The sequence below is a fragment of the Equus quagga genome, chromosome 5, assembly GCF_021613505.1.
Source record: "Equus quagga isolate Etosha38 chromosome 5, UCLA_HA_Equagga_1.0, whole genome shotgun sequence".
NCBI classification, from domain to species: domain Eukaryota; kingdom Metazoa; phylum Chordata; class Mammalia; order Perissodactyla; family Equidae; genus Equus; species Equus quagga.
Window position 1 is genome coordinate 62,256,894 of NC_060271.1, and position 14,069 is coordinate 62,270,962.

The 14,069-nt window shown below is 41.7% G+C and overlaps 1 protein-coding gene across 1 annotated transcript in view; it reads right to left on the reverse strand.

Annotated features, from left to right (window-relative positions):
• BUB1 (BUB1 mitotic checkpoint serine/threonine kinase) overlaps window positions 1–14,069 on the reverse strand; it is a 41,742-nt gene that overhangs the window by 20,198 nt on the left and 7,475 nt on the right. Inside the window, exons 7-16 of the mRNA XM_046661956.1 lie at window positions 12,997–13,049; window positions 12,720–12,904; window positions 11,353–11,492; window positions 6,721–6,953; window positions 4,853–4,911; window positions 3,501–3,629; window positions 3,298–3,408; window positions 2,446–2,545; window positions 1,403–1,484; window positions 517–691 (exon numbers count right to left, since the gene is read on the reverse strand). Coding sequence (XP_046517912.1) covers window positions 517–691; window positions 1,403–1,484; window positions 2,446–2,545; window positions 3,298–3,408; window positions 3,501–3,629; window positions 4,853–4,911; window positions 6,721–6,953; window positions 11,353–11,492; window positions 12,720–12,904; window positions 12,997–13,049 — 1,267 coding nt within the window. The remainder of the gene's footprint in view (window positions 1–516; window positions 692–1,402; window positions 1,485–2,445; window positions 2,546–3,297; window positions 3,409–3,500; window positions 3,630–4,852; window positions 4,912–6,720; window positions 6,954–11,352; window positions 11,493–12,719; window positions 12,905–12,996; window positions 13,050–14,069) is intronic.

Here is a 14,069-nt window from a genome sequence, read left to right on the forward strand (position 1 = left end):
TTACTCTCTTGAAGTCAGATCACTGAAAAAAAAATAAGAAAAAATGATTTTGAGTATAGTTCTTGGCTACAACTCTAACATCATAAAATTTGTAGATACATATCAAGTACTAAAAATTTGCTATTTGATACTCAACAAAGTAGAAAATATAAATGTTCATTATTTTTAGCATTCAAATAACTTAATCTGTCCATAGCGGCCATCTGGTTTGTTGTAAAACATGAAATAAACCTAAACCCTATACAAACGAGTTGTCCTTTGTCTATTTGCCTTTAAATGCCTCTGTAGGTTTTTCTCCTGTTCTTCCTATAATCTAAGTTACTAAATTTGAAAATGCACAGACTTTATGAAGACGGTTCGCCAAAAGAAAAATCCATAGAGATAATAAAGCGATGAACGCATTTTTAAGTTTCCTCTTTAGGATTTTCAAACTTCCCGCTTAGAATTTTCAAGACGAAAACTAATACTGAAAGAACTGAAGGTGGCAGAAGACGAGACTCAAAGTGTAGCGCACACCTTTATCTTCTAGAGCGTGCACTGAGTCCCCCGCAAGCTTGTGGAAGGGGGTGGACGCCAGCTGTGCCGCAGACGTGAAGTCCCCGGGGCTCTTCGGACTGGGCGCCAGGGCTCTGCTGCAGCTGATGCCCCAGACGGTCGAGTCGTCCAAGAACTCCTCGGTGTGCGGTGCTTCCTGCAACAAAAGGTGAACTGGAAAAAGCAGCAACCTCCTCGTCTCGTCCATGAAATCAACACATTAATACTTTAAGATTCGGAGAAATGAGGAATTAAAGGAGAAACAGATGTAACCCCTGGCTAACACACGAGGACATCGTGGTTCTGTTCTTTTCCCAGAACTGGGACTGTTCCTCTTTAACGCGCCCCAGTGGGGTCGTACGGCACACAGGGGCCACGTTTTTGTTTTTCAATTTTTACAGTTTTTTTAAATTTGTAAAGTCTAGGTTTACAGAGGAATTAGAAACATAGGACAGAGTTCCCATATATCCTTCATCAAACTTCTAATGTTAACATTTTATAGAACCTGGTACATTTGTAAAAATTAAACCATACTATTAACTAGAGATGTTACTTGGATTTCATCCTTTTCCTGCTAAAGTCCCTTTATCTGCTCCGGGATCCAAGCCAGGATACCACGTTGTATTTAGCCATCATGTCTCCTTCGTCTCCACCAATCTACGCCCTAACCCTACACACAGCCTGGCACATAATAGATACTCAGATAATTACAGAATAATGTTTCCCAAAAACCCTCTCTTCCTATAACATTGTATTTTTCAGCACAGTTTTATATACACCATCTCATTTAATTGGCTCAATGATTTCGTAAAATGAAGAGGAAAGGGTTGTACGACCCATTTCATGGATGAAGCAGAGATTTACCGACCTTCGCTTTTGAAGGAAATCCGCTTACAGAGCGTTCCCCAAAGGTCCTGGCTCCCGTGGGTTTACTCTTAGGCTGTGGTAATCTAAGGGAAGATTTACAAAATTATAAGTAGTAAAATGTGCTAAGGACATAAATGCTACCATTAAGTGAGAGTGTTAGAAACATTCTGCACTTATCCTATTTAACTAGTTAATATTTATACACAGATTCCTTCCTTTCACAGCAGTTGTAGCAAAACTGAGCACAAACTGAATTAACATAACTGCGTATATAAAAGTAGTTCCACAGTTACTTAAGTGAGGGTAGAAAATACAGAAATTTGTATCACACTGAGTTGTAAGTTTTAGGAACAAAAAAGAAGTCAGGGCCACGGCCCACAGAAGGTCATGGATGCCATCCATCTTATTTATTTCCAGCGCTTGGTCTAGCTGTGGAATTTCTCTCTGAGAGCTGGTCAGGCCCTTTCTCCTTTCTACCTCAGTATGAATCTCTTCTACACCGTGACACCTTTAATTCACACTGACACCTCTCTTCCCACGGTTTACACCATTCATTGTGAAAATTCCTGGAGCTACCCACTCCACCCCCAGATAGGGCTCGCTAACGTACCCTCCCTCTGCAGCATGACCCAATATAAGCCACTCCCTTCCTATTTTATCAACCCTGCAGATATAAACAGAGCAAGCATGGATATCTGTACTGGTGAATTCATTCACATCTAATACAACTTCAAACCTAGAGAACCCCTCAATTCTCTGTTTATAACCATGCTGTTTTCCTTTTTAACACATGCTTTTGCTACGGGAGGTCTGCTTTCTCGTAACTCCTGCATAGCACTGAGGATCTGGAGAACTTTAGCCACAACCTCCTGGTCATGTGGTCAAAGGCTCATCAGTGGCGGCACTGGCACTGGGACCCAGAGCATCTGACGCGCAGGCCACGTTCTCCCACCACCTCGAGTCCCAGAGGAACCTGTGCAGCCTCCTGTGTCCCTGTGACAACATGCATCTCCCTCAATGCTATTTTAACTAGATTTTTTTTACCCGTAATTTTCTTTGTTTCCATCATCAAACACAGGAAAAGCAGATGACAAAGAAGAGATAATCTTGTTGACTCCCCAAGCCCCAGAAGACCTTGCATTTTCTGCAACAGAGAAAAAACAGCATTTAATATTGCATTAGGGAAAATACACTATCCTTTATGCTAAACTTCAATTATAAATAAGAAAACGGAATAACAGCTTACAGAAAAGAACTGTTACCAGTTTTTCAAATACTAGATAACAAGATAAGTCACTTTGTATTAAAAGGAAGTGACTTAACCATGGTCACAGGGGTTACTACTCAAACTTCCAGGTCCCAAGTTCCCACCACATACAAAGCCTGTGTCCATCATTCGCCTAAAACACTGCTGCTGTCGCCTGACTCACTGAGTAAAGCTCCCAGGGGCTTTGTTTTCCGTTTCCTGTAAGGAAGAATTAATCTCCTGGCTTTACATTTCAGGTCCTCCTGAGTCTAAGTGGATCCTACTTATCTTGATCATGATCTCTCTCCGGCATCCAGCACGAATCCCCTGACTTTAGACCCCGCCTCAGCCCTTCCTCCACCAGGCAAGCTCTGGTCGCGCCTCAAGTACGCAGTCTTTCCTGACCATTCCCACCCACGGGGATTGTGTTCTCCTTTTACTTACTATTATTGTTTAAGGAGCAAAACAAATCTGTGACACACATTGAGCACCTTGTCAAACAGTCCCATGGTTCTCATTTCATGTATTCCCTACCCTTATGTGACAAGCTAACCAAGGGCAGGGCCACTTCTTGTAGAACCGTTGACATTTCCAGTGGCAACCACCCACAAGGCCGTGCACTTAGTAGCTTTTAAACAAATTGTTGTTACTTTGAAACTGGGCTTCAAACGCATCTTCATTTTGATCAAGAGATGGCCATTCATCTTTGTTATCGGAAATATCAGGAAGTGTGGGAGCTTGAAACATATTCATGATGAAACCTTAAAATAGAAAGAGCAACTGTAAAGAGGGTTGCAACAGAGCTTTCATCAATTTGTTGTCAGATGCCACACATTCCAACAAAAGGCCTTACCTAACGCCTCCTTCGTGTGCACGGTGGGTGACGGCTGCACTCTGGAAGGTGTTGCCTGAACCGTTCCCAGTGATGTGTTGGGAGTTGTGTGAAACGAACTTGTGTTAACAGCCTTATGTGTTTCACACCCTATTAAAGGAAGGGGGACAAAACGCAGTATCAGCAGGAGAATCAGAACAATTTAGAAGGCACACAATTTAACAAACTTATCACAATGAAAACATTGTATTATTGTTGATAATTATCACTGAAGGCTTCCATTATTATACGCTTTCATATCTTTTGTTTTTATGTTTATAATAGTCCTAGGAAGTAGATAAGGCAAGAATGATCCTTTTGTAGAAAGGTAAATGAAAGCTCACAGAGATTAAGTGACATGTTGTAAGATCATATCCCCAAGAAACACACGTTAATGGTCACATTGTAAATGTGAAGATGGGCTTTCCATCTCATCCGCTGGGGTGCAGGCAGTGCCGTACACAGCGGCATACAGGCCCTGCACAACCTCGGCCCTGGTCACCCTGACCTCACCTTTCTCCTTCTTGCCCTGCTCACTCCAGCCACTTCGGCCTCTCTGCTGTGCCTAGAACACACCAGGGGCATTCCCACCTGAGGGCTTGGCACCTGCTGTTCCCTCTGCCTGAAACAGGTTCTCCAAGCTGGCCGCATGGCAGCTCCCTCCTTCAGGCCTTTATTTTAATGTTACTTTCCTTGTGGGTGTCTTTCCCGGTCACCTTGGAAGTGTCAAGTGCCCTCCCTAACAGCAACACTGGTGATTTTTGTCCTTTTTGTTCGTGACTACATCCCTAACTACCTAGAATGGGGTCTGGCACTTAGCGAGTGCTCAGTAAGCCTTGCTTATATGTAGGTGTCTCCAGCTGTTTCGAGTAGCTCTGCTCCCCACTGAAGTGTCACTGGAAAGGATGTGACAGTAACATCGGGGGAAGAGTGACTGCCCAATCGGTGTCTTATTTACAAAATTCACCTTTTATGCAAATGCCTCTAACAAAGTACTACTACATAGAAGTATAACTCTCCCAGTTAAACTTTCAATCACCTTGCCTACATCACAACATATGAAAGATAACTCTTGCTGTGGATTAATCTGCTGAGAAATTTAATAGGAAAGTTTTCACAAATTAAGTTTCGAAGGATTCCAACTAATAAGATGTGACTGACAAATGGATTTCTCCCTTCCTCGGAAACGATCTGGGGCTTATCCAACCGCTACATCTAAGAATAGGAAAGCTAAACTCGGGCTCAGGTCCGAAGCCTTCATGAACCACAGCCACCACACAGACCTCTGAGCGACCGGAGGGGCCTGCAACAAATTCGTTATAACTAAACATTACCTTCTTTGATCTCTGCTCCACTCTGTGGCTTAAGTTCGTGAGTACTTTTATTCACACATCTGGAAGAGAAAACTCGAGACACTCACTCAAGAAAGAACAGTAAAAAACGTCAGCAATTACAAGCCTGTTGTTAAAATACAGATGGAACTGCTGAGGTCTATAGTGTAAGTAAATAAAACGTTTGTTTCATTTTCTCTCACTTCCTTTTGAGGAAAAGAATTCTTACAGATAAAGGCCAGGTACTAAACATTTGCTTGACACAGTGATCCTGTATCTTGACACCATGATGATCATTCCTACATGTGGTCGGGCAGCATAACACCTCCCCTAATTCAAATGATCCCATTTATTACACTGGCTAGGGGCGAACCCCCGGCTCGAGGCCTGGTGCCCAGAACGGCCATGCAGAGCCACGGAATGGAAAGCCCCGTGTGCCCCAGCTGCATAGGCTGCCTCTCTTGTGACGAGCCAGGAGCCACAGTGCATTGTTCTCCAGACTTTCACAGTTACCAAGAAAGAAAAAATGGCACCTAAGACATATCACAGCTTATTTTAAGTACAGTCTGGACCGTGGACAGTCCTGAGTGCAGCGGACTTCACCTGTCTACTGAGCACTGCTAGAATTCCCTTAGCGGACCCCGTTAAGATATAAAGTAAAAAGCGCAAAACACTTAATTTTACAAATCGCCACTAAAGTGTCATGAAAACATGAGTTTTCACATAAGATTCCAGAGAAAGGCACCCTTACTCTGCCATGGTCAGCTGTTTAGGCTACTGAGAGCGCAGCGGGGCGGGGGTGTCCATTCAGTCCCTCACCTGGGCCAGGCCAATCGGAAGTGCTTCTGACTGAGATCTAAATGCTCACTAGGTTAAAGACTCTCACAATTTTATAAGGGACAGCGGTCTCGGGCGCCCACAACCTCAGACTCCATCTCCGCAGGGGTGCTGGACGTGCATCGCCCCTACGGGGCCTGTCACCACTGCTGTTTTTACCACTGTATAATTGATAAATTAACTATGAACTAATGGAGTCGCAGCCCCCACACAACAGTCCTCGTCTTACATCCATGGTAAGATACAGGACACGGGTCTGAACTATTATCCTAATGTGAGTGAAAAAGCATGACGATCTTAAATCTTATTTCCAGGAGAAATCACTGACAAAAGTTAATCTTGGGCCTTGAGGAGAAGCAGTAACAAGAACTGCAATCTGTGCTAAGGGGTTTAGCCCAAGGGGAGAATGTGAATTATACTGTAGCTTTTATTTTTTTTAATCAATAAAATTGCATGCTTAAAAAAGAGAGAGAGCGTGCCAAAGTGAATGAAGATAAAAATTTAAACAAGCCACGTGACATCAACTGTAATCTCTGAAATCTAGGAGAATCCCTCAAAATTGGGGAAGAACCTGCACGGCAGTGTGTAGATAGACTTGGGAATATTGTGCAACGGATATTAACCCCAAACTGCTTCCGGTGGGAAGACAGAGGGAACATGAGAAGAACACATGTCAAGAAGTGTGTGGATAATAATAACCCCTACAAGCCAGTAAGCAAAGGCAATTTCAGTTTAACAGCTGTATATTCTTCAGTTACAAAAAAACTACTGAGTTTCAGGGTATTAAAAATTTTTAGTTCAAGAGAGAAGTATGAAGTAGAATAAACACTCTAAAAGAAGCATGGAATAAGTAACTGAAAGATTTGGGGCTAATGTTTTGGCAACTTGCTTTTTCAACAGGGTGCCCATCTAAAAATTGTTTTAGAAAACAGGAATCATCCATGGCTCACAGACTGCTCTTGATGCTGCAGTCTGGAAGGAAGCCGACAAACGGCGCTCCATCACTCCCATCTCTGGGACTACCTTCAGCTTACCTGGCATCTTTTCCTGCTGCTGCAAACGCGGCGTCTGTCACTGGCTGGGCCGTCAGAGGCCCAGGAGGAGCCGCGCTCTGGCTGACGGCTGGGGACACCAAAGGAACAACAGGAGGTGCCTGTCTGGGTGTCTCTTCCACGTTCTCTGAGGTCTGCTGGCTGCTGGCTAGAAGAGCTGGAGCTCTCAGCTCCTTCTGGGAGCCTACGCTTGGCCCCACAGGCGCCAGACGAACCTTCATGTTAAGCAAACAAACAAAAAAGCCATGAAGTCCAGAATATTACTAATTAGGTATTGCAACTTTCCAACTGGCATCTATCTTCGGTAGATGCCTTTCCCCTTGAGGTAGCCCCTTGCCCCGTCAGGAGTCCTGAAATGAACAGTCAACAACAGAGGCCAGGCCACACAATGGATGCGTTTGTAGCATCTTAACCACAGACACAATCGGCAGCTCACTCTCCTAGCACTGAAATAACCAGCCCCTATTGTTCTATCATTATTTAAGAACTGTCTTATTCCTCTTTACTTAATTTTGGGAAAAGACCAACAAATCAATGCTATCAAATGCTCATAATGGTGTTCCTTCCATTAAAATAATAATTGCCACAAAAGCATGGCTCACAATGGGAAGGATAACAAGCTCTTGACCGAAAACCTTTGCTTTTCTAACCACATGTACTTGGACTGAACTTGGCCACTCTATGTTACCAAGTTAAAAGACAGAAGAGTTAATTCCCCACCATTTCAAAGCATTCTCACACATTGTTAAGAAAAGCACCAAATGTCTAGGGCAAGAATAGTTACTTCATAGACAAATGGGAAAAATATAAAAAGTCCATTCTCACTAATCACCAAAAAAGAAATTTAAAAATGACCTATACCATTTTCTCACCTACCAAACTAGTAAAGATTAAAAATAATCGTAATATTCAATTCTGAAGAAGTATTTTTCAAAAATAATCAGACTTTCTTTACCAAATATCAAAACACACAACTAAGCTGTGGTAAATACACAATATAGAATGATCAAGAAGAAACCAATTGACCAAAACAAAGGTACAGATATTTCAGAAATGGATCTTGTATATAAAAATTTAATACGTGATAAAGACTTTTTTTTTTTTGAGGAAGATTAGCCCTGAGCTAACTACTGCCAGTCCTCCTCTTTTTTGCTGAGGAAGCGTAGCCATGAGGTAACATCCATGCCCATCTTCCTCTGCTTTATATGTGGGATGCCTACCACAGCATAGCATGCCAAGTGGTGCCATGTCGCACCCAGGATTCGAACCGGCGGACACCGGGCTGCCGGTGCAGAAGGTGCAAACTTAACTGCTGCGCCACCAGGCCGGCCCCTGATAAAGACATTCTAAATCAATGAGGAAAGGCTGAGCTGGTCAATAAACGATTTAGGGACAATTGGCACTCTACCTTGAAAATATGTCCTTATGTCATCCAAACACAAAAGTAAGTCCGTAAAAGGAGGATTCCAGTTAAAGACAATGGCTTGAACATGCGCTTTATCATTTGTTCCCTCCCAAAACCTCACCAAAATGACATAGAAGAATTCTTACACCTAAAACAGCAATTGGAGGAGGCTGATCTCTGGAGAAGTTCAGAAATTTATTTATTTATTTTTTTGCTGAGGAAGACTGGCCCTGAGCTAACATCCATGCCTATCTTCCACTTTATATGTGGGACGCCTGCCACAGTGTGGCTTGACAAGTGGTGTGTAGGTCTGCATCTGGGATCTGAACCAGTGAACCCCAGGCCACCGAGGCAGAATGTGCAAACTTAACTGCTGCGCCACCAGGCCTGCCCCCAGAAATTTAGATTTCAGAATGGAAGTGAAGGTGGAGCTGAAAACAGGAACACGGTAATAGTAAGTCTGTCTCAAAAGCAGAGCCTGAGTCCCATTCTTGCAGGTGCATGCAGGGGCTTAGTCCCCTTGCCCCACCTGGCAGCAGACTGGAGCTTTCCTTCCTGGAGAAACTGAATCAAATGGCCTCTGGACTAGGGCAGAAAGGTGGTGGTAACAGAGACCACACTAGAAACAAAAGGACCAAGTCAGTTTACTTCCACAACAGTGGGACCTCTAGCCCCTGCCCTTGGCTCCCCAAATGCTAGCAGCTGAGTTTATACTCTCAAATCAAAATTAAAGATGGCTCTTCGGAATACGTCTGCGGAAGAAAAGAGACACCTCCCAGTGAGGCTGACCAGTCAACTAACCCCTCACCACCCAGGGCTTCCGATCAGCCTTCTCAGGCCTGCTTTTGGATGAGCTGACAGTAAAGATCATCAGAGATATGATAAGCTTTCAATACGAAGCACAAAGACCAAAACAAATAAATGACATTTACAATAAAGGAATTTATAAATAAAATAAATAAAAGGAAATAAAGGACTCTGAGATAGGAGAAAAAAAAGTTAACGTCTTTAGCCTGACAGATAAGCTACTACATTCACAGAAGAATAAGCAGCTATGAAAACGAACATTCAAAATAAAAAAGCTGTTTGATCCTTAAAATGTGATCAGAAATACAAGAATTTAATAAGATGGCCATAAAAAGTTAAGGAAATCTCCCAGAAAGTTAGGAGGAAAAGGCACAAAGACAGAAAACTGGAGAACAAGGTTAAGAAAATCAGAGGATCAGTCTGGGATAGTCTACTTTTAAATATGAGTTACAGAAAACAAGAACGTGCGTGGGCAAGAATCACTAAACAAGAAAAATCAATAAAACTCCCCAGAACTGCAGGACTACAGTGCTCAAGTACTGAGTGTAACGGAGGGAAAGATCAACAACTGGCACATCACCATCATGTCACAGCACGGAAAGGGGCAATCTGAGGCACATCTGGAGAACAGCAGAGGTCACATTTGAAGAAGCAAGTTTCAGAATGACGGTGGGCTTCTCAGCACCAACATGGAAGCAAAAGCCTAGAGCACTGCCTTCAAAACTTCTGAGGGAACATTTCCCCCCGAGAATGTCATGCCCAGCCAACCGATCACCCCAGGGAAAGGGTAGAATGAAGACGCTTTTAGATGTGCGAGAGACCTCATATATACTTTTTAAAAAAAGCTCTTAGAGATTGTGCGCCACCAAAACAGGGATCCACCCCAGGAGAGGAGAGAGGGAAGGACGGCTGCTCCAAAGCCCGTGTGGAGGAGGAGGACAGAAGGCTCGGGGAGGCATGCGACCAAGAAAAGTGAAATTGAGAGCATCTCTGATGCATTTGAACAAAATGAAAGGATATTTCTAGTTTTTTCAGAGAGTTTGCGGATAAATGTCTGCTGCACCAAAAAAAATATAGCAAAAGCAAAAATGAGACAATCATTTTAACAATTTCTTGGAACTCTCCAGGGAAAACATAAATTATACAAGAATGGAAATCCAAATAAATAAGAACAAACAATCCAATAGAAAAATGGACAAAGTCTATCAAAGTCAATTTAAAGGAAAAAAGGACAAACAGCCACTAGCTGTATTTTAAACAGTCTAAATTCACCGGTAATTAAAAAAACACACATCAAGTGGTTGAAAATATTTAGGACAGCTAACGTTAGCCAAGTGTATAGAAGAAACAGGGCTTTTATTCACTATTATTGGAGTGTTAACACAGTAAATTTTTGGAGGGCAGACGGACAGCATTTTAGGTGCCCAAACTTCAAAGGCAGCAATTCCACTTCTCTGCATCTTTTCTAGAGAAATAATCTCATTTGTACAAGAACGCTCACTGTAGCATGACTGGCAACAGTTGCCACACAGCACGTGCCCTCCTTCAGGGTATGACAGAGACTGTGCTGCAAGCAGAATGAGTTAACTCTCCATGTCATAACAGTGAAAGATCTGTAAAAAGCGACAGCAGGAAAAGCAGAAAATATTTACATAGAAACTTCAACTGTATTCATATTTATGTGTGTTCACACACAGTAAAGGTCTGGAAAAATACAAACTACAGTAGCTAGCAATGAAGGAGAGCATCATTTATATATACTATACACACATGCACATATACATATATACAACACATATTAAGTTTTTTAAAATCATCATAGTCATGTATTTTTATAATTTTTAAAATATGTAAGAAAATAAGGTGTTTTATCTTCATTGTATCCTATATCACAGACATACACTATGTGAAAACTTAAGCAACCCATTATATAGCTAAAATTCATTTATTCTCAATCTACTCCATTCATTTAATAATTTTAAGAAAATATATGTGGCTCTAAAGCTTTCGCCACCTCTCCCCTCTTTCAACGTGAAACAGTGGCAAACAGGAAAGAGATGACAATTAATTTGTCTAGAGGACAAAATAATGAAATTATATTCAAATCTCATTATATAATAGTTATTGTACCAAAAAAATCAGAAAAAGGACTATATAAATTAATACATAAATATATAAAAATGTACACATATACAAAAACATACTATAAATTCTGTTCAGTAACTTCCTTTTCTCATTCTACATTTTGAACGTCTTTCTGTGTCAAATTATTTTAAAACTCAGAAAGCTAGTGGCTAAATTATCATCAAAATTAACTCTAAAAATAGGGCATAGAAAGGAGGAAATAAACATGGAAATGAGTTTTACTGGGCGTGGGCAACATCAGCGAAGAGCATACATACCTCAGGCCTCTCCTGGACAGCGGCCGGGTTCTCTACCATTTGATCCAGCTTCTTATGCAGTTCATCTATCTTCTGTTTTAATAGCTGTTCTTCAAAAGCGTTTGCTTCTTTCCTTTTCATATAATGTCTGTCTTCATTTACTTTAGGAAAGATCAAAACTGGTTTGCATCAAAGTTTAAATTCAGGCCATCAGAGGAATATACACAAAATGAGTGAAAGGTTATTTTTAGGATGTTTCTTGTTTTTACTAGACTTTTCCATGTGTCTTGGGTTATTAGAACTGAAAAGTGTATTACGTTTTAATTATAATTTTTACCTGCCCTCAGCATGGTTACTGAAGTTCAGGGCATGTAAGTTACAAAAATTTCCATGCTGATCAACAATAATATTTGGTAATAATACAGTACAATACTACACACTTTTGTAAAACAATCATGACCGTGGAAATTATCCGAAAATGGAACAGCTTTTAAAAGATATAAATCTCTAGGTGCTTTCTAAGAAGAAATAAAAGTAAAGTGCACTGAAATTATATTGTGGGTCATCCCACTTCCATGACGGGTTAACACAACCATCTCATGTACAAATCAAATCGCCCAGCTAAGTCTTTAGGTCACGGTATGTGAAAGAAAAAGGTACCTGTGCCCGGCACAGAATGGGCTCCTCCATGAGCGTGAACAGCATTAACTGTTCTCTCAGTCACCGACTGAATGAGAAAGTGAACAAACAAGGCGGCCAGCAGAGTGGCCGCAGTACAAACAACTAGATGGTGTGAAAGCCCCGAGTGGAACAGGGTTAACTTTCCTCTCTAAGGTCCACGTTGTTACAGCAACGGCGAGTGCAGACATTGGTATCAGCACTACGGTTTTCCCCGTGAGGAACAAATCTGATGCAGCCCGTGGTGTAAATAACATGGCCCTCAACAGAGGACTCCTTCTGAATGTCTCATTGGAGCAGCTGCACATCTCAGAAAAGCTCTTCAACTCCAGTTCCTAACTTAATCTTTTCACAGTGCAGACAACTGATTAGCGATCTAGAATTGCTATCCACAGAAGTTCAAATCCAGACAATATAAATATCTAGTTCACCAAGAGCTAAGGCAACACTGTATGGATATCTACGTTAGTGCTGCTTTAACTCTGGGATTTGCTGTCAGGACAACTTAGTTGTCAAGTTAGTTCTTGAACAAACATAGCTGCTACTCTAGTATCTAACAAAGATTTCCAGGCCTCTGATAGGATGAGCTGGAGACCTTCTCACAGATTCTTTCAGCATAGTCAATTATCTGTTAAAAAATGTAATTACTCCAGAAATGAGGATTATTTTAAGTGACATAAGAATATCCCAAATAATAGGAGTGCAAGTACCCCACTGTTCATGCTTTCTCCGTTGATTATATTTCTGGGCTCTCAGTTCTTCAAAGGAAAATTCTGAATCTCCACGAATAAGCTTCTCTTTGCAATACATAACAACCTGCTGAACATCAGCGTTGGCTGCCAAAGACGGCGGTACAGAATAGCCTGATTTAGAAATCATGATCACCCTTTGTTCCCTATAATGGGGAAAAATATATTATTTACAACGTATACTGAGGCAGCTCTTGAAGGAAACTATGTAAAAGATTAACGCACTGACTGTACTTACGTATTTGAGTCTTTATCACAAGCTGAAGATTTCACTCCAGAAAGTTCTGAACCCTAAAAAGACAAAAAAGAAACACTCACTTATCTGAAAAGAAACCATGACTCAAATTATTTCACAAAACAATATGAAATGCTTAAGGGTCCTCTTAATCATCAAGTAGACTTACGTGTGTGCTTCAAAATGATGATTAATATCTGAAGCTTTAGTTTGCAATCTTAATATTATGAGAACTTTTGAAACTAGAGTCCAGTAAGAAAGCAACTTAAAAAAATTTCTACTTGGTAGTAGAGAAGGGCACTTATTTTCTTTTGAGCCATAGTCTAGGAGCTGGGCCACTGTCCCTAACTCTTACGGGATTAACATTCCAAATAGATACATTTAAAAAAACCATTAAGATTTTCTTCTGGTACTATTCTACCTTCAGGAGTTCCCAGTGCTAGCATTCATCTGCTAAACAAATATTTAATGAACACCTCAGGGGCCGGCCCTGTGGCCAAGTGGTTAAGTTCGCGTGCTCTGCTTCGGAGGCCCAGGGGTTCACCACTTCGGATCCTGGGTGCGGACATGGCATTGCTCATCAGGCCATGCTGAGGCAGCCTCCCACATAGCACAACCAGAAGGACCTACAACTAGAATATACAACTATGTACAGGGGTCGGGGGGGAGGCTTTGGGGAGAAGAAAGAAGGAGACTGGCAACAGATGTTAACTCAGGTGCCAACCTTAAAAAAAGAAGAACACCTCACACATTTCATGTGCTGAGCCAGGTGCTCAGGTGCTGGGACTATGACAGTAAACAAAGACCCCTCTCTGCTGTCTGGACACTCACAGATGGGGCAACAGGAAGTAATGAGGCTGGCAAGCATGTGTAGGACGTAAATTGGGATAGTTTGACTATCTATCACAGTTAGAAATGAACATCCTACTTCTAGGAAAACGTTATATTAATACAACTTGCACATGTGCACTAAGAACAGAGGCATTTCCATTGGATTTAGCTTAAAGCAGCTCCCGGCAAACTCTGAAAGAGCAACTGTACTGTGAAGAAGAAAGATGCTGAGAAACAAGGCTGAG